General features: G+C 40.5%; 1 protein-coding gene across 10 annotated transcripts in view; it reads left to right on the top strand.

Moving 5' to 3' along the window:
• NAV3 (neuron navigator 3) overlaps positions 1 to 20,610 on the top strand; it is a 438,084-nt gene that overhangs the window by 185,082 nt on the left and 232,392 nt on the right. For 5 of the 10 annotated variants that reach the window (XM_028745986.2, XM_028745987.2, XM_028745989.2 and 2 more), the window contains exon 1: positions 19,424 to 20,019. The exons of 1 other annotated variant lie outside the window; for it this stretch is intronic. In XM_028745986.2, coding sequence (XP_028601819.2) covers positions 19,777 to 20,019 — 243 coding nt within the window. In that variant the 5' untranslated portion in view covers positions 19,424 to 19,776. Of the gene's footprint in view, positions 1 to 19,421; positions 20,020 to 20,610 lie in introns of those variants that run through there. 4 more of the 10 variants (XM_028745993.2, XM_028745994.2, XM_028745990.2 and 1 more) reach the window with 3 other exon arrangements.

The raw sequence follows: 20,610 nt of genomic DNA on the forward strand, positions 1-20,610 counted from the left end.
TGGTTAGAACTGTCATTTTTCTATTTCTTCTGATCAGTTCAGCTATGAAAGTTGTAAAGGCTTTTCTGATGTTTGGTGCAGTTTTAATAATTCTCCACATTCCAGCAGCTTTAATACTTTAAGACATGTGAGTTTCTTCTGTGTCAGTTCTGAAACAGTGTTGGTGTTTCTCCTGATGTTATTAACCTTGTCATTTTCCCCTCATTGACTTTAGCTGCTGTTGTGTCTACATCTTTAGGTTATTTGCTTTAATCACTGCACCTCAGTGCATTTTGAGTGGGAAATGAATAAAATGAATCAGTGTGCAACAATGATATATTAATTGCTTCCAGACCCAGATGAATAAGAAGACATGATGGTATTGGGATAACCATGACTGCAGCGTACTTTATTTACGGAATTGCAGAATGGAGCTATGTTTAAAGTATGAGCCCAACCTAAGACCACAAAGTGTGTAGTGCAGGGAAGCTTTCATTTCACTGGACTGACCTCAATGTCCCATTGTAAAGTATCTAACCAATGAGATGCAAAGAGCATGTTAATGCACCATTGCTACCCAAATGACCATGATGGATAATCTTTGAGGTCTCATCACCCTTAATCGCATGCAAGTAGCCATTCTATCAGTACTTTTCTGACCTTTCCAACCCCTTATTTACAGGGTTCTGCCTATTTTAGTTATGATATTAAAGAGAGCCAATTAATCAAATGAATATTTTCTTAAAATCTTCTAAATCCTAGGAAGCCACAACAGTTTAATAAAGAAAGCACTGCACAGTGCCTGTGTCATCAAATAGGGTGCCTGGGGACCTGACCATTGGTAGTGAAAGTGTCCAGTCAGCAGCACCCACCAAAGGATGGAACAGACAGGGTAGGCATCAGTGCTGGGGAGTCCTTCAGGGTGTGTAAGCCCCAGCAGCAGTTTTACAGGACCTCAGATGTGAATTTGTTTGCTCTTTGCTATGAAATGTATGCCTGCAGGCTCACATTGCAAGCGTAGCTGAAGGTATACTATTTTGCCACCACATGTTTAAACTACTTTGCAAGAATGAAGGTTAGAAACATACTTTGAAAATAACCAAACTTAAGTTATTCAAGATTCTTTTCAAGAAGAGCCTTGAAGGATACTGGTTCTGTTATCTTGGTTGTGCTGTCAACTCTCCAAATCAGAACACTACCCGTAAGCTGAACAACGATCATGTTGGTAATGCAAAAATAAAATAAACACAAAACTTTTTCGTCCAGCTTGTGTTTTGTGGCTTTTCAGAGACAGAGCTTGTACAACCCCTCCTAACTTAAAAGTAGCCTTTGGTGAAGTTTTATGTTGATGTTAATAATGCACATATGGTATCGTTTCCTTTTTCATTGCCCCATTTTAAGACTATAAATAAAAATGAAATGCTAAGCGCACATACAAGACACTTTGTTCGGCTCTAATTTTTCCACTGATGTCCAATAAGTCTAAAGAGGCCTCTGATTGTACTGATTATTTTATCCCCCAAACCACAGTCAGCAAGCAGCTATTTTGGGTTATACATGTTGTGGTTTGTTATGCTTCATAAGGAAACATGGCCTTATCTTTTACACTTGGGTACTATGGCCCCAGTTGCTGGGATCCATGTGTTTAAACAGCTATTCTATTTCACTGGTTTCAGTCTTCTTGATTGAGGAGTGTTTTTGTCTGTGCTTCAAACAGTACTGCTTTTGTCTGTTTCTTGAATGGTTCCTGAAAGCACACATCTTACAAATTATATGTTATAAATTAATGATACATGTTTCAGGTCTATTCTTGTCATGAATGAAATGATTGGCAAGATGTATACCCAAGTTAGTGACATAATATATAATAACCCTTTGGTGCAAAAGACCTTCGTCAAACTGAATTGTTATTGACATTCTTCCACATGGTAATTTTTCCATATTTGCAATCTGGCAAATGTAGCTTTTCATTCTCCTAGTCACCTTCTTCAGGTTCTTATGAACCACATACGCATGTAATTCTTCATATATGGTCGTGACTGGTTCTGTCATGCTTTGGTCAGACACTGGCTGTGGGGTTCAGGGAAATAAGTTAGCCATGAAAACCCTTTTTAAATGTTATTCCTGTGCACAGTCAGTATAATAGTTCCCTGTGCAACCATTTTTTAAATGAGGATTTTTGCTATTTTACACCCCTCTTCCCTTATGCATATATACCTGAAGTACACCTGAAGGAGCGTCTCCACCCCCATTGTTTAGCCCAGACACTGAGGTTTAGCTCCAAGGGCCTTCTGACGGTTCCCTCATTGAGAGAAGTGAGGTGACAGGGAACCTGGCAAACCTTTTAAGGATCTCCCTTCAGAGTAAGACATTGAAGTGAGCGCCAGTATATGTGTGAATAGAATCAGGCCACCAAATGAAACGCCACATTGAACTAATAAAACCTGGTGCTAGCTCCAGCTGTAGGGGGGGAGAGCGGATAGCATTTCCTGCCCCAAATTTCCCCAAAACACATTGTCTTGATGATGGAAAGGACTGTAAAATAGTACAGTATGAAGCTATAGAACATATATTCCATATAAGAATGTGTTTGTCAAATGGAAAAGATACTTGTAAAATAAACTATTCTATGCAGAAACAAACAAAAATCTCCACTCTTATCATAATTATTTACTGAATTTTTGTATTCAAGCAGTTCATTATGCTTGCCTTTGCATGCTATGACCAGCTACTTGCATACACTTAAGATATTAAGAAAACAAAAACACTTGTCAAAAGATGTGGAAACATAAATCAAAGTCTGGCATGCTGTAGCAGTCATGTAATGGGCAACTGCTTAGTTAATTTTTAGCTGCTGCTACATTTTGTCTTCACAGCAGCTGTCCAAATGTATCTATTTCTTTATTAAACATCATGTATTTATTCAATGTCAAAAAATAGTTTTGCGGTATGTTGGTTTTTTTTTTTTTTTTACGTCCTCAGACTTAAAAAGAAAGTCTTCCTCAGGCATGAACTCAGTCGAGAGACTATATCAGGAAACTGGTTTTATGGAGTGAAGATAACGTGCTTTCTCATCATTATCTGCTGGAAATTGTAATTGTTAATATTATTAACTGAATTTCAGTGTAGCAAGAAATCTTGATGGGGGTAGTCAGTGTGTGTTTACTTTCAAGACCTTGCAGCTTTTCTTCAGCCAAACACACACTGACTACCCCCATTTTAACCTTATCTCTAACTATTACGTATATACAGGAATTACGTTCTGGGGAACATAAGCTAAAATCACATATAGTTAAAACACATTGGGTTCAGTGGTGAGTGGAATTATCATTTTCATATTTTTTTCTGGAATCTGGCCACTTTCCGCCCCTTAATTTATTTTTAATGCACGTAAGTTGTGAGTTACCCGTATTAAGTGAGTGTAATATTTCAGCCAAAGCTGTGATGCAGAGAACAATGGCATGTAATTAGTACACACAATGGTCTTAGTAAATCCTAGATAATTTAAGAATCCACTTTACTGTTGATACCATTTATGAACTGTGCCAGTTTAATCTAAACATGTTTATACCAAATCTGCATTTTTATTCTGCTTTTTGTGCTACTACTTGTAGTATTTGCTTAGGAATTCAATACAGTAGTGTCTTTTTAAACACTTGAATCATATGCCTTGTTCTCGCACCCAACACCAATATTTCCACTATCGCCCAATATGGTTTGAAATATATCCATGCTATTATTTTCTATTAGCAAGTCCACAACAAAATAGGAGTTCTCTAGGTTTTTCTCTTGGAGATCAGTTTTATTTTCAAAGCTGGTAGAAAGTTGGGTTAGAATACTTCATCTCCCTTAATTTCGGTTCCTTATGTTCCACTGCAGCAGAAACTGAGTTGCCAGATATTTTTATTGGCTTGTCACTTTAAATGTTATAAAAACATTCAGTTGTGAATCTATTGAAACCAGATTCTAAAATGAGTTTAAAAAAACCTTAAGTATATATTAGACTGTAGAGTACAGGACTAGCCTGATGAAGGTAGCATTCCCTACTTTGATCTTTAAAGAAATATACCCTGACTCATTCCAAAAAGTTTTTATTTATTGACCAGCATGAGTCATGTGTATCTAGTTTTAAATTATTAGGGTGGTGGTTTTTTGTTTTTTTTTTGTTTGATTGCTTCACAAGGAAATGGCAATTAGTTTTAAAGTGAGAACAATCGGATTGTCGCTTGAGATATCTGCAATGTAAATACCAGGTATTCCTTCCCCCCTGAATTAGAAGTATGGCCTAAAGTTTATAATTTGGATAGTATTGCAGCATATGTTGGCCAGTTTCCCTGGACATTATCCCTTCCATAAGCAGGTGGGTTTCCCACTTCAACATTGGGGGGGGGGGGGGAAATAATCACACTCCCTTTTTTCCAGAGCCAGCAATGACTTGACTTGAGTCCAGTAAGCTGTGAGGGTTGGGGAGATGAATGGCGTGAGGCACCCTCTGGCCACTGACACAATACTTATGCAGTGTGCATTTTTTTTTACAAGACTTCTGATGTAGCATCATGTCGCTGTTCTCATATTTCTGTGGGAGGGCCACTCTATGGATTGGCACAGCTGCTCCTAGATTTGGGGGCTAGTTTGCCTTCATTCACTAATCATACGCTATAATATATAGCCAAAGCCAATGCAGAATATACAATATGGGCAGTGGCGTAGCGTGGGGGGTGCAGGGGGGGCCGGCCGCACCGGGCGCAACATCTGGGGGTTAGGGTTAGGGGGCGCAAATCCACGGGTTAGGGGGTGCAAATACACGGGTTAGGGGGCACAAATTACTTGCCTTGCCCTGGATGCTGACAACCCATGCTACGCCACTGAATATGGGTGCACCGGAAGCAATGACTTTATATATAAGATACATTTTGGTTTTATCGAAGCTGAGTTAGAACATTAGACTGTCTGGCCCGGAGTGTAATACGCTGACTTCCAGCTGCTCACCAGGGTCTCCAGCAGATGTATTTCACATCACCTGCTACCTTTCCAGTTAACTGGAGATTGAATTTGGGATCTTCTGCTTGCAAAATATGTGCTCTGTCATTGAGGTGTAGCTCTTTTCTCAAAGGGTAATACAACTGTGTTTTCTTTATGATGGTTCTCTGTTGAAATTTTTTTTTTTAAAAAAAGACATGGTTTTAGTTTGGACATCTGACTAATTAGTGGTCACTGATTGTGCTTTGCTTCTAGAAAAAATGGTGCTGGTACTCTGGGCTGAAGCCCTAGACAAAAAATTTCCTTGGGGCAAGAAGAAAAGTTATATGTAAAACAATTATATGTTTTACTGGAACTTCATTAAGATTTTGGTATATAGTTATTACATGATTTATCATAAGTAAATTACTTGCTGCAACACCATACCTTTACTCTCAGGACCTGACTGTGCATGCCTGTTTCATACTGTCCAACGTTCGGCCAGGACACAGGCTCACGCCTACTTCCCCCAAGCCTGGGAAGAGTTTGCCCACCTTAGGAAAGGAGGTGTAATGCTCTGACAGGGTCCGAGAGCCCTTCTGCCTCTTAATATATTATTATTATTATTATTATTATTATTATTATTATTATTATTATTATTTGTTGTTGTTGTTGTTGTTGTTGTTGTTGTTGTTGTTGTTGTTGTTAATTCATACATACATACCCTGCCCCTGGGTTGGGTTTCCCCAGCCACTCTGGGCGGCTCCCAACAGAATATTAAAAACACGATAAAATACCAAACATGAAAAACTTCCCCAAACAGGGCTGCCTTCAGGTATCTTCTAAAAGTCAGATAGTTGTTTATTTCCTTGACTCTGATAGGAGGGCGTTCCACAGGGTGGGTTCTGAGAAGGCCCTCTGCCTGGTTCCCTGTAACCTCACTTCTTGCAGTGAGCGAACCGTCAGAAAGCCCTCTGAGGTGGACTTCATTGTCCAGGCTGAACGATGGGGGTGGAGACGCTCCTTCAGGTATACTGGTCTGAGGCCATTTACAGTTTTAAAGGTCAGCGCCAACACTGTGAATTTTGTTCTCCCCCCTCCCAAAAACGGGTTGCATACCACCAGAGAAAAGCACTGGTGACTGGTTAGTTTTATTTTTCAGAGATGCAGGAAACAATTCATTTTTATGGTTGGTTAAAAAGAAAAAGAAAAAAGTAAAGCAGTGCAGCTATGAAGAAATACTGTAGGATGGGGTTTCCTTTTGAAGGAATTTCAGACAACTATTACGAACCAGCTAAGAACATCAGAACTATCGTCCCAGAACAAAGAAAGATAACTCTTTTCTAGGTAACTGTTAACTCACTTGGAGCACTTGTCTCTTGAGGGAAAAGAATAAATCAAAGAGGAAAATTCGTAATGCCTTTACATCACTGAGCCAACAAACACTGAAAGGTCCATAGCCAACAAACTCCAGGGCAGATGTGTGGTTAAGTTAGTTTGCGGTGTTTGCCATGAGCCCCTGCCTTACCAGTCTAATGTGGAAGGAGCTGGGAACAAAGAGAGTAAACGGCTAAAACAAAGCAATGAATGGGGAAAGCAGGCATTTGGCCGATTATTACGTTCTCATGTTACTTCTGTTAAATAGATAAAATGTATTATCACAGGAAATTTGGGTGTCCAGCTTTGCAGTTAATGGCATCTTCTTATATTTAATCACTTTCCTACCTATGTATTTGAGCTTTATCAGTTAGAAGTTTCCGATAAAGAGCAGCAATGTATTGTAATATGAAATGTAGTAAAAACCACTGTCCATTGCTGTTACACATGTGCTTTTTAAAGACTTTTTTGTGGGGGGAGGAATCTAAAATACTTAGGCAACTGTTTCAGAAGTTTAGGATCCTGGATATATGGACACTGCAGTTGTCCTGCCTTTGCCTGCTTTTCTTTGTCTGCTTCAATAGTAAAATTTGGGAATTATGCTTAAGAAGTTACCATGCTTTAGAAGTTACCATTCAGAAAGTTCTTTATGAAAATCAGGCCCAGTGCTTATAGGTGTATTAGATGTTAGCCATCCTGAGCATTGTTTGGTAGAAAGGTGGAATGCAAATTTAGTAAGCAAATAATATCTCAAACCAGAAATGAGTAGCACTCCTCTTTTATGCTATTTGTTTTTATATTAATGGGAAACAGTGTTTCCTGGTGGGATTACGGGGGGGGGGGGTATTTGCGTGTCACCTGCTTTCATCAGAATCTGGTGCCTGGACTCCTCAGCCAGCTGGGAGCTATTGTCTGTCTTGAGGCTCCTTGAGGTAGGAGTGATCTTTGGGTCAAACACCGGAGTTATGTATCCCAAGTTACTGCTGATCAGAAGGTCAGCGGTTTGAATCCCCGCGATGGGGTGAGCTCCCGTTGCTCGGTCCCTGCTCCTGCCAACCTAGCAGTTGAAAAGCACATCAAAGTGCAAGTAGATAAATAGGTACCACTCCGGTGGGAAGGTAAACAGCGTTTCCGTGCGCTGCTCTGGTTCACCAGAAGTGGCTTAGTCATGCTGGCCACATGACCCGGAAGCTGTACGCCGGCTCCCTCGGCCAATAAAGCGAGATGAGTGCCGCAACCCCAGAGTCAGTCACGACTGGACCTAATAGTCAGGGGCCCCTTTACCTTTACCTGACACATGCATATTTCTGCACATGTAATAAAAACAACAAAGTATTGTCATACTGGGATGTGCTGGAATAGCTAAGTTGGTGGCGCATGAGACCTAATCTTAGGATCATGGGTTTATGCCCCATGTTGGGCAAAAGATTCCTGTTTCGCAGGGTGTTGGACTAGATGATCCTCATGGTCCCTTCTAACTCTACAATTCTATGATTCTAGGACTGTGGTGCTTATAGGATTCAAAGTCAGATATGCATATTAGCATTTTTTTTTAAGTGCATGTTAAATGGCATCAGATGTAAGACATGTCATTGAGTATGTTTTCACGTTGGGGAACTCTTACCTTCAGTGTTTAGCAAACATTATTTTGTGCTAATAACGAGAAAGTTCCTAGTAACTCTCATTTCATTTCTATAGATAATCTGTTATTAATATATAGAAACTCCTATATCTGTATAATCAATGAAATCGTTGCAACATCACTATCCAGTTTCTCAAAAATAAGGAAAACTCTTTCAGCATATTATTACTGAAGCAGACAGAAAAGAAAATGAAACAACACAACAACACAAAAAATCCCTATAAAATTTAATTTAGTTATAGGGTGTGCTCAAAGTCTATGTATTTAAGGGCTTTGGGTGGATTTGACTTGAGCTTTAGTCATAGGGTTCCCCAGTAATCACAATATTTTCCTAAGTTGAGCAAACGGTGACATCAGAGTGGTTGATGATACATATTCTTTGCAATCCAAAACATGATCCATAAATATCACTATATTATAAAGCTGTCTAGCATTTTATCCTTGCCAGTTCACAAGTATAGAGTTGTGTTCCTTTAGCTGTACCTCATTAGAGGATATATGGCAAATTCCTGTGATGACAGTTGTGACCTTCTGTCCATATGGAGACCTCTCTGATTTGAGGATGCATCCTTTGTCGTCATCCCCTCCACCACACTGCGAGGGAGGAGATGGTAGGAGCAGCTGGTTGATGGAGACTGTTTTCTTATTTCTGACAGCTGCCTGGCTCAGTTCTAGTTGTCAAAAGAGTACAGCTAGGGATAGTAATGATGAAGGGATAAGGTCTGTGGATCTGTGGATCAGGAGGCTATAGCAGCACTTTGAAGTAGTTTGAGACATGCTGCATGGGTGATAATGGCAGTAAATGGAATCATTAGAGGTCCTAATAAAGAAATATCCTGGAGATCATGGACGAGGCTGAAGAAAAGGAGCAGTCACTAAGTGATGATTGTTGTAAAAGTGTTGATTCATCAGATATTTCAAGATATAGAGCAACGGTCCTTCAACTGTATCATACTTTGACTCCTTATGTCAAGAAAATGTTTCTTCAAGACTACACAGGTATAGCTGAGATAAAATACAGATGCTCACACCTGTCCCAAACTTAGGTAAATAAAGAACAGGAGTGACATGATTGGCTTTAACTACAACATGCCATTAGTTGCAGAAAGAAATGTGTAGCAATCAGTGATGCTGATAAGTTGATAAGTATAAGGCAATAATACTGTCCCCAACTGCAACCTCCAACTCCTCTCCTCTTCATTCTTCTCAGTGGCAGCTGGTGTGGTGAGGCAGAACCATTAAACCACCCTCCTGACACCAGCACCACTGCAGCTTGCCTGGACAGGGCTGAGGTGGGGCAGCAGTGAGATTAAGGCTGAATATATCACTATTGGGAATGATGGACAGGTTTCGCTGGTGTGCCTGCACAACCGCAGTCTCCCCCCCCCTGCCATCCAGGTAAGCTGTAGCAACACCAGGGTCAAGAGGGCAGTCCTCCCCCTCCTCCAGCTTTCCCGCCATATCTGTAGTTATATTTTCTTCACAGCTATTTCCTTATGCTTACTCAGTTTTGCTACCCAATATAAAGTCAACAACCCAGTCTTGTCCATGTGCCTGTATTTTTGCTAGTTGGTGTGTAATTTATGTGTGTAGTTGCCATGAGATATGCAACAGAGATATAATATTTGCGTGCAATTCAGAGTTGTAAGTACTTTGAAACTGTGTGAGATGACATACTGAAAAAGCCAAGACCTTTCACAGTGCTGTGAAAAACTAGTCTACTTACATAGAAAGGTTGGGGCGACATCTTGGAAGTTAATGAGATCCCACTGGAAAAATATGTAACAGCACTGCTGGGTATTATGGAGGGAAAATATAGTCTGGTATGCCATCTAATTGCTCCGGAGAAGGTTGCAATTTTCTCTTTCGTTTACAAAGGGTTGTGAAAATTGATCATTGACATTATTTTCAAAGTCTCCTATATAAGAAAGATTCAGGGTCCACAAAAAGGATAAGCTTTACAGTGAATATCTTTCCTTATCTGCAGTTGAATGAAGAAATCCCTTTTCAAAATATTGTGCCTTTAAGGACTGGCTAGAAGGTGCGTATTGTTAAGAGGCAATTTGTATGTGAACTTCACAAAGGGAATATTCCAAAGAGACTGAGGAACTGAGGAAAACCTCAGAGAAACTTGAGGAGCAATAAGCATTCTTTTCTCATAGTGGCCAACCAGATGCCTGTGGAAATCCCACAAATGGTATTCAGAAGCATACTGTCTTCAGCAGTGGAAGTAGTACACAGCCATCATGACTTACCCTCCATAAATTTGTCTAATCCTCTTTTGAAGCCATCCATGCAATGGATGCAATGGAACTCCAAAGGCATTTTAAAGAAGACTTATAAAACATTTAGATGTTTGCAAAGCAGAGCAAGATACAATCTTTTGAAAGCAATAGGCCTATGTTATTGGTTCAGAATTGTATCCAACCTTCCTGCTATGTGCAGGCTAGAAGATGTATATTGCTGGAAATGCAATACAATGAGACTTACTTTTTTAAATTAAGGAATTAAAAAAAACTCCAAACCATGGTAGGGAAAGACAGCCGTCCAATTTAAACAACACAGACAATGGTGAATAGCATAAAAGCAGCTGGACCTATTTGTATGTTTACCGAGGGGAACTCTTCTCATGTCTGCAAGTTCAGACCAATTGTCCACTGTAAACCAGGTGCAATTAAGTTATATTCCCTTTTTAACCATCCCAAAGCAAAAACTGAAGCTATTCTGAAATATTGCGATATTCATGCCCTCAGAAGAGGTACTTGCAATTTTCATGCAATTATGCCTCTAAATAAGCAAGTTGTTCCCTTTAAAAAAGAATGCACACACACAAACAATGTAAAGATGCCCATTTGCCTGTAATTTAGCTAGCTGTATCCACCACAGAGGGCTACTGTGTCTGCAAGTTTAATCCATGTCTGTCACAAGGACGGAAAAAGTTATAACTGTGTTTTTTTATTTCCCTATAATGATTGGGGGCGGGGAGGGTGGGTGTGGAAACGAAGCTGATAGATGGATTCCTGGCTTAATGAGACAGCCTATGAAGTGCCTTGGACTGATATGATCTGTTTTCTCTGAGTGCTGGATTAGGGTTTGAACCAAATATTGTGGTCAGTGCACACCCTTAGTTATTGTGTATTTGAATGATGCTGCATGAATGCTTTTCTTAGTAGTAGTTGGTTATATTGTCCTACTGCTCTGTACTATGTACTTATTTTACTTAATCCCACTACCTAATTAGCAGTATACTTCCATGAACCTTGTTTGTCTGCATGCCTATATTTTTGGTACTATGTGTAATCACTGTGGTATATCATTTCTTCTGTCTTCTACGTAATCGTGGAATAGATACTAAATTATCTTTTTTCAGCACTCTTCTCAACAAGCTTGTGTGAAATATACAGGCACCCTTAAGTTTATTCACACACACACACACACACACACACACACACACCTTCCTCTTCCTCTGTATTTGTGTCCCCCCCCCTTTTTAACTGATTATTATCCTGAAATGGCTTGTTCCTCCATGAGAATCATGCCTGATTTCACTTAAAGTTTTATTACCTTTTATGTAATAAAACCTTCTAATGAAAAACAACAACAATCCGTGACCATCTCCAGATCAGGAAGTCTTCATTTCTTGGCTGGGTATCAAATAAAATCCCACAAAATCCCACTTTGTAATGGGCAAGGACAATAGCGCTAATTTACACTCCAACCCAAACAAAATGTATCTTCTCTGTAGAGAGGCTCAGTTCATGCTCTGAAATGGATAGTTACAGAATAGGAATTTCTCCAAGACACAAATCGTGCTTGATCCATAATGGCATTTTAATTTTTGCATTGCTCTTAAAATTCTCTAAAAGCCTTGTGTGGATAGCACAGAGCTCTCTATATGCTGGCTGACAACCTGGAAACACTTCCTGGAACTTCCAAGTATGTGATGCAACCACCACCACCTAAAAACACAACAACCCTTTCTCCAAACTTTGCACCCATCCCATCCTCTTTGAAGGCATCTGCTTCTGCCCTACCTGCACACACATCTCAAACAGTTGGAAAAAAGACCTTGGAAGTTTCAGCAAAGCACACTAATTTATTGCCTCTAGCCTAAAAAAAGTTCATGATGCAGTATGTGTATTTGTGGTATACAACATCATTAAAACAATGTTACATTGGGGCCCATAATTTTGTTCAGAAGCTGACTCTCATACGTCTTTCTTTTCCTTTCACTTTCTTCTATTGGGTTTATCAGGTTACATAAATTAGTTAGGTTACATGAAGAAGAGCAAAAATAACTTGCAAGATGTTTGTCAGGTCCCTGGAAATTCTCTGGGTGGACAACTTACAGTCGGTTCTAGACAGAAATATAGAATGTCAAAGGGGCAGAAAAGATGCATGGGCAGGTGTCATTTTGAATATTTCAGAAAGCAACAGGGCACAAAATAAAGGCTACGAAGGTTTACACGAGGGATGTAATCATGCCACAGAAGATTATGGTAAAAATAGAGAATCCAGCAAGTTTCAGAATTTTCAAACCAAACTTTTAAGCTACTAGAACTACTGCTGGCTACATCCATCCAAAGTTACAAAAATACATTGATTTCATTGAAAGGGTTGAATCTTTCTCACTGAAAACTCTAGTACTTAAAAGGTACCCTTAGGTTTTTCTAGCAAAGGGTTTTTTTTAAAAAAAAAATTTCATTGTTAATTTTCAGGGCATAGTCCACAGTTAGACTATGCACTGTGTTGATAAGCCCCAAATTACAAAGGAAATGCTACCAAGCTTCTAAAGGAAGCTAAAGTCACTGCTTGAAGCAACAGCAAATATTTTTTGGTATCCTGTATTGTTAGTTAGTGTTGAGTTGATCATATTAATTGCAAATGAAACAAGAAATGTATCTTTCATACAAGCATTGCCTTTACAATAGTCTACACTAGTTCGGAAAGCACAATGGATGCAGGAAGATGGCTAATATAACCATTTGTCTCCTGTTTTGCCCTTTAAGGCTAGATCAGTTTAATAAATAACTTTAGCATCATTTTCGTGCAAGGCACATCTGTAAGGTAATATTTCTGATTCTGAATAGAACACTCAGCAAAAGGAAGAAAATAACATCTGTAGGATCTGAAGTTCTCTTTCACAGCTGTGAGCTATTCTGATCTCTCCCATTTGCAGAAGATAAAACACAGAAGGTGAATTGCTAAGGAAGCGGTGATGAATTTTAAGCACACACATGGGTGCCAGACAGGCTAGTCCACAAGTTGATTAAGCAGAAACACGTACATTTCCCCCAATTCTGCTTCAACTTCAATAGAACCAAATTGACTATAAGCCAAATAATCTTACTGAGCTGGGTTTCAGGAAGAGTGGAAGGAGACAGTGGCTCAGTTTGCATGTCCAAGTAAGTAGATTATGGTTTACCATGAGCACAGCAATTGTTCTCACTTTGCTCTTCTCTAGCCAGCGGGAGCAACACCTCATGATCCCTAGCATAGCGTTACATCAAACTGGAGGTTGCAGTTTGTTTTGTTCAACAAACCATGATCGGAGCAAAACAAACTATGATTTCCAGTTTCAATACAACACTAAGGCACAGTTTGTTGCTTCTGCTAGCTAGAGGGGTGGAATGAAGTATGAGCCTTTTGCAAGTTCACAGTAAACTATTAACCATGGTTTACCACCGGGCGGTCAATCCACAGGATATATGCAGCCAAACATGAGAGGCGGAGTGTGTGATCTGCATGCACATGCGCACATACACACACTTGTTGCCTACTTCTTTCTAGAATTCACTCAAAGAATGAAGAAGTATCTATTTTTCTCAGGTGTTTTGAACCGAATGCATCAAGGGGTTCCTGCTGATCTTAAAATTGTTATTAAAGCTGGCTGCAATGCTAATAATGCGTCCACTGCCTTTAGATGTCTTGTGTCAGTTGCCAACATGATGGGATTTCTAAATAAATAATATACAGACGCGCCCCCCCCCCACATGTGGGGGTTACGTTCTGGGCTCCCATGTGCATAAGTGAAATCATGTGAAATTGGGAGGATCCCACTTTAATAGGGAGGGTGTGGGGGGAGGTGGGGATAGAGACTGACACATCCTGGAAATCTCTTAGGCCGCTGCCTGGCCTGTCCTCAGCCTGCCTGCTTGAGGGGATGTAGTGTGTGCAGCAGTGGTAGCTGGCCATGGACGGTCAGGGCCAAAAAGGACACCCAGCAGAACTGATGCCAGGATAGGAGTGTGGATTATTGTCAGAGCATTGGAGATTGGGGAAAAGGTGTCTCCCACCCTGCGCCACTGGTCGATTGAAGGCCTCCCTCCCTCGCTTGGGTAGCAGCACCCAGCAAGGGAAGGCCAATCTATTTAATATTTTACTGCAACCCATGTAAACCATGTAAGGGACGCGGGTGGTGCTGTGGGTAAAAGCCTCAGCGCCTAGGGCTTGCCGATCGAAAGGTCGGTGGTTCGAATCCCCGCGGCGGGGTGTGCTCCCGCTGCTCGGTTCCAGCGCCTGCCAACCTAGCAGTTTGAAAGCACCCCCGGGTGCAAGTAGATAAATAGGGACCGCTTACCAGCGGGAAGGTAAACGGCGTTCCGTGTGCTGCACTGGCTCGCCAGATGCAGCATGTCACGCTGGCCACGTGACCCAGAAGTGTCTCCGGACAGTGCTGGCCCCCGGCCTCTTGAGTGAGATGGGCGCACAACCCTAGAGTCTGTCAAGACTGGCCTGTATGGGCAGGGGTACCTTTACCTTTACCTATGTAAACATGGTCATGCATGAGTTGGATGTGCATAAGCAGTGTGTGTGTGTGTGCCTGTTTATGTTTTATAAGATGTGACTGAGCTAACTGGCAAAAGTCTCAAATTACCTGCCTCCTACAGTGACTTTTTTTTTTAAAAAAAAAGAACTAGGAAGTATTGGACTGTCTAATCCTATGTTTGTCTATTCAGAAGCAAGTCTAACTGTGTTCAATACGGCTTGCTCCCAGGAAAGTCCACATATAAGATTAAAATGCAGACTAAAATGTGGCCCCAAGCAATACACCATAGCATAGAAATAGTTGTTTGCTTCATTCAAAATAAAATGGAGCACCTGTGTTCAAGGAAATACTCACATATGCTTGGCAGAAGACAAGAGGCCAAGAGTTGATGGGAACATATGGATCTTCCCTACTTATTTGTGGATGGACTAAATGTAGGTTTTCCAACAAGGTAGAGAACAGTGGACTTTGATCTTTTTCTCTGTTATGTTGCCAGAAAGGAGGGGAGTGAATCAAATGATTCTATAGCTCAACTCTTCTTACTGTTAGAATCTGGGCCATCTGATTGCATATTTTTAAAGGTTATGTGAAAGGGTGTGGCGCTATGAGAAGGACTTTCAGATATTTGTGGCTAACTGAGAGACAGTGTTGAAAGAGGACATGTAGAACAACTTAAATTTGAGTTCAAGTGCATAAACTTTGAATGTAGCACTGAGATTAGAAACGAACAATGAATGATACGTTTTGTTTCTGTATTTCACAGGCATAAATGTCTTTCCTAATGAAGAAAGCAGAAAAAGTAGGAGATAGAGTCTGAATATTATTAAACATAGATTAACCTCAAGAAAATAAAGACTGATTTATCTGTTTTTGTGAAGATGATGCTAAAGTGAAACCATGTGGGTTGCCTGAATTATGTGGATTTTTTTTCCACACCAGAGTTGCTGGCTTCCAGGCAGGCATGATGCTGAAGTAGGAAGGAATCACTTTTCTTTTGCAGGCATCATTGGAGTCGCATGAGATCTGCCACATTCTACTCTAGTAAATGAGGTACTGGCCTTACAAGTGAGAAGTTTCAAAGTATTGTGCACTCTGTACAAACTCAGGTTCTTCTAGCAGCGGTTCTCAACCTGTGGGTCCCCAGATGTTGTTGGACTACAACTCCCATCATCCCTGAGCTCTGGCCTTGCCAGCTAGGGGTGATGGGAGTTGTAGTTCAACAACATCTGGGGACCCACAGGTTGAGAAAGGCTGTAAGGTTTCCCTTCTTATGGTAGCCTTCTATGCCTCCCTCCCAAGAAACTTCTCCCTAAAGATTGGGGTGTGTAAGGATAGCTGCCAGGATGGAAAATTATCACACCTGCCCAAGATGTGCCTGCAGAAGCAATATACATGCATGGAAGGGCTTCTTTGAGTTCCTGTCCATCCCATCCCCACCCACCCACCTTTCAGAATTCCCCCCCCCTTCCAATTTTAAGGGAGCAGCTTATAGTTGGGTATTCTCTCTCTCTCCCCCCCCCCCTTGAATTTTAAAGGTGCGGCTTATATTTGGGTGTGGCTTGTATTCAGGCCAATACAGTACTTCTGAGTACTCTCAGCTCTCACACTGTTCCTTCTGCTCTGGGTTAGCCTAGTATCACCATCAGAGCATAAATATTTTGCATGTCATTTTAGAAGAGCAAGTAACACTCCCTATTTTTATTGGGAGCTTGTCATCTAAGGGGCAGTTTGTATGATAATTTTTTGTTTTCTTTGTTGTAATAGTTTGCATACATATGCCTGCAATCATGCAGAGATAGATATGGACCAGTGGTAGATGGGTAATATTTTTACTGCAAAAAGGACAGAAACACAATGAACCTATGTGCTTCTGGGTTGTAAGTGTTGCCACTCTTTCGTATGCAAAGTCACGGAGACTGTAAGTGTATAAGGAACCCTCCCCTCCACAAAAGATAGCCATATGAACTAGTGCTACTTCTTCCAATCAAGATTCATTGTGGTATTCTTTCTTTAACCCCATTTGTAACTCAATGAAATCATACTTGCGTGTCTCCAAGGGTCATACTGCTAAAGTAAGCTGAACTATTCTACATCTGTATTGGGCCATTAAACTGTCTCAATCCTTTCCCCATTTCAATAAGCACTAATAGCTCCCCTCACCTGTTGTTTGGGATGTAATTTTGTATGAGTTGTCTTGCAATCCTTCTGTGTAGGAATTTCCATTGACTGTAAGAAGATCTGTTGGTGATAGCAAAGTTGATTGACTTCAAAGTATCTCACTGCTGTTGCCAAACTGGGCCAAGACTTTGCTCATGACTGCAACAGATGTTTCTGCTTTTTTTTTTTTTTTTTTTTTGAAAAGAAGAAATCCGAATGGGAACCTTATGGAGCAATTTTCTGTACTCCAGTCCAGAAACAAATGCCAGCATAGCTGTGATTTTGAAACTCTCAACCTAACCCACAGTAACAAAAATTGGTCAGCATCAAAGAGCTCTGGACCAATATGAAGAGGGAAAAAACCCTTTTCGAAAGATGAAAGAATTAATTTGCCACCCTACCAGCTTCTTGGCAGATAACCAGCAAACTCCTATTCAGTTTCAGATCCCTTAAATTGGCAGGTAGGGTTTTTTTGGGAGGTGGAGGAAGCTGAAAGAGCTTAGAGTTCAGCAGAAAATTTTACAAATGCATTTCTTTTGCCATTTCAATTGACAGAGGCAGCTGGGTATATAATAATTGGGTGCACACAAGCTGGCCCCATCTTCATGGATGATCTGATGGCATGCCCTGTCCAAGAACTATTGAACTGTTGACGTATTTTCACAAGTCATCATGTTCTGCATCATGTTGTGCATGCCAGTGGCTGGGAATTGCAGGTGGGCAGAATGCTGTTGCGCTCATGTCCAGCTTGGAGACTTAAAACAGGCAACTGGCTGGCCCAAGAACAGAATGCTGGACCATAAAAATGTTAACATTTTTGAAAATAACAGCAGCAGCAACAACAGCAGCAGGTAGAATTGTTCCTTCAGTGTGTAGAAGGGATACAACTGGATGGGCTATGGAATGCATACCCAGACCATCCTGTAATGGCCTAGTTCTGTAGTTGTGCATGTGCACCACACATGGGGGAATGGACTCTGGTGCTATTCTAGCCAAATTCTTCTTTGGTTTTCATGTTCCTTTTGCTGAACATGAAATCTGTTGTTTTTCATAAGCTTTGTGTGCTGTTTGCATTATCAAGCCAATATATAAATTTTGTCATTGTGCAGGTGTGGGTCCTAACAATAGTTTCATTAATTTTTTCCAGTTGTATTTTGTTAACACATGATGATTGGGGTGTGCGTGGAACCTATTAGATGTTCATTAATTTATCTATCCCCATGTTCAGGTGCTCAATTCCCAGATCCTTCCCATAAGCCAAATCTACACACACACACACACACCCTCTCATACACACACTATCTAACTAATGGCTTCATTATGAGGCTTAACAAAGAGCACCACCTCTTAAATCAGTTTAACAGCGGCATGAAGCATCCTGACAGCTCCTTTATGTATAATAAAATGAGATAGATTTACAAACTGGCCCAAAACACCTATGGTTTAAACACTCACAGTCGGGTAATGATGTATAATGTACCATCAAAACACAACATATATGAAGGTGATTTTTCTATGAACCACTTAGCACAATGATCTCATTACCTAGAATATTCCTACTCCTATTTAGCAAGCATTAGTTCACTCTCACAACAGCCTTGCAAGGTAGGCTAGTACTTTTCCTATGACACACCAAGGCAGAGAATAGTGATGTGGATAAAGTCCCACAATGATTAATGGTAGAGATGGATATTGAACCTTCAGCTTCCCAAATCTCTGCCTAGTGGGCCATGCTAGCTGTCGTAACTATTGTGAGTCTGCATAACGTATGTCTGCATAGAAATGCATTTGATTTCATTCCTGATCGTATTTGTACTTAAGTCTTCTTTTGTGTCTGAGCAGGCGAAGTCTGAGGGAAGTCTGAGTTGGTGGGATTTCCTCAGCCATCTTCACAATGAGTTAAGATTCAAAGTCAAGATGTTGCTCATTTTGCTTGATAAAGGCACTTTTCCACGCTTTTTAAAAAAACACACACACATAAGTAACACGAAGTTTTAGACATTGTTAGATGACTGAATTGTCAACTATTTTGACAACTGCCAAAATGAATATGATATTTTGAAAGGTGGCCAGGGCAAAACAACAAAAAAAAAACTGCCACTAATGGAGATACTCCCCCCCCCCTTAACCTTTGTTCTTAAATGCGTTTAACATAGCAAAGGCAGACAGTATCTTGAGATTCAGCATCCATTGCTAGCCTGTGTGAACTTAACCTGATTTCATGGGAGGAACAGTGAATGAAGTATTGTAGCTTATGGCTGTCAGCAGTGAAAAATAGTTGGGAATGGGACAAACAGCTTCTTAGCTGTGATTGTTTCCGGCTAAAACACTTCTAACAGCTGTTTGCTTTGGCCATGAGTTGGATTTCATTTTTTCCCCTCCTTCAAAATGATTTTTTAGACGTTGTGGGCTGGTTATTTATGTAATCAGGAAGAGGTCTGTGATTCCAGTGTTGTGGACTCACTGCTGTTTAGACAGTTGGGATACGAGGATGTTCCGCCTTCTGGCCTCTCTCTCTCAGTTTCTTTCCACTAATGCACGGCAATGCAATGGTGTAGGGAGATGAAACAGCAAATTTATGAGTGCTTTAATCCCAGACAGGCGGCTTTGCAGCAGTTACCTTGAAGAAAAGTTCACGCCTCAAAGGAGTGTTTAGTCTTACACAGTCCCTGACTTAACTAAATGCTGTTTGTGCGGGAGAGCAAGAGCAGAGATGAACGAAAAGATTTGCCTCTTTTTGAAAAAACCGTCATATTGTTTTTAAAACTTTCAAAAGATGACTGCAACTTTTGTTTAAAGCATTTGTTCTGGAACTCACTGAAGCTAAAATCTACCCGGCTGAGGTCAGAAGCAATTTTCTTTTTGGCAGAAAGCGGAGACGTTTATAAAAGCCATGCCTGTACTTGGTGTTGCCTCAAAGCTTAGACAGCCACCTATAGGGTCAAAGCCTGTTCATACTGCCCGTCCGATACCAAATCTTGGCACAAGCAGGTCACAGCAATATTCATCAAAGTCTCTGGAGCTTCCTAGGGCAGAGAGCTCAATGCTTTCTTGTCAGTTTACATTAAAGTCAGCCTGTGATTTTGGAGAAGTAAAAGCACTCCAAGGAAAAAACAAGGAGACAGAGGATAGCAAGGTTAGTTCTGAATTTTACCTGCAGATCTGAACTTTGTGGGGGAGTGACCTACTTATGCAATGCTTGTCTAATAGTGTGGTGGGTATGAGAATTGTATACAGTGAGCTAATTTGGGGAGTGAGTGATTTTAATTTTTATTCTGCGTGTTATTTGCACTTCAGATCTTATCATCCCGTGCAGAGGCTCAGAGAAGCAGACTTGTGAAATGATGTTGGTTAAGGAAATATTGATGTTTGGCGGGTGTGCATGTACTGTATTTTAAGAAACACACTGTTCCCACGCTCATCCTGACTCCCAAAGGGAAGTTGCTTACTAACTCAATAACAACAAACACTCTTGGTAGCTTGGGTTTTGTTTTGTTTTGTTTCCCAACCCTTACTGCTTTACGTAACTGAATATATATATATATATATATATATATATCCTAGCATTAAAAAATTGCCTGTGTGCAAAAAAGCTTTCTATTTTGGCTACCTCTGTTTCTGATATTCCAGAGTGCTCTGATTTATAGTGACAAATCTAAGATTTCTCTCCAGCATAATGTAGTTTGGAGAACTGAAACAATTTTTGTATGTTCAGTGAGAATCATTG

The sequence above is a fragment of the Podarcis muralis genome, chromosome 10 (assembly GCF_964188315.1).
Source record: "Podarcis muralis chromosome 10, rPodMur119.hap1.1, whole genome shotgun sequence".
Classification (NCBI taxonomy): domain Eukaryota; kingdom Metazoa; phylum Chordata; class Lepidosauria; order Squamata; family Lacertidae; genus Podarcis; species Podarcis muralis.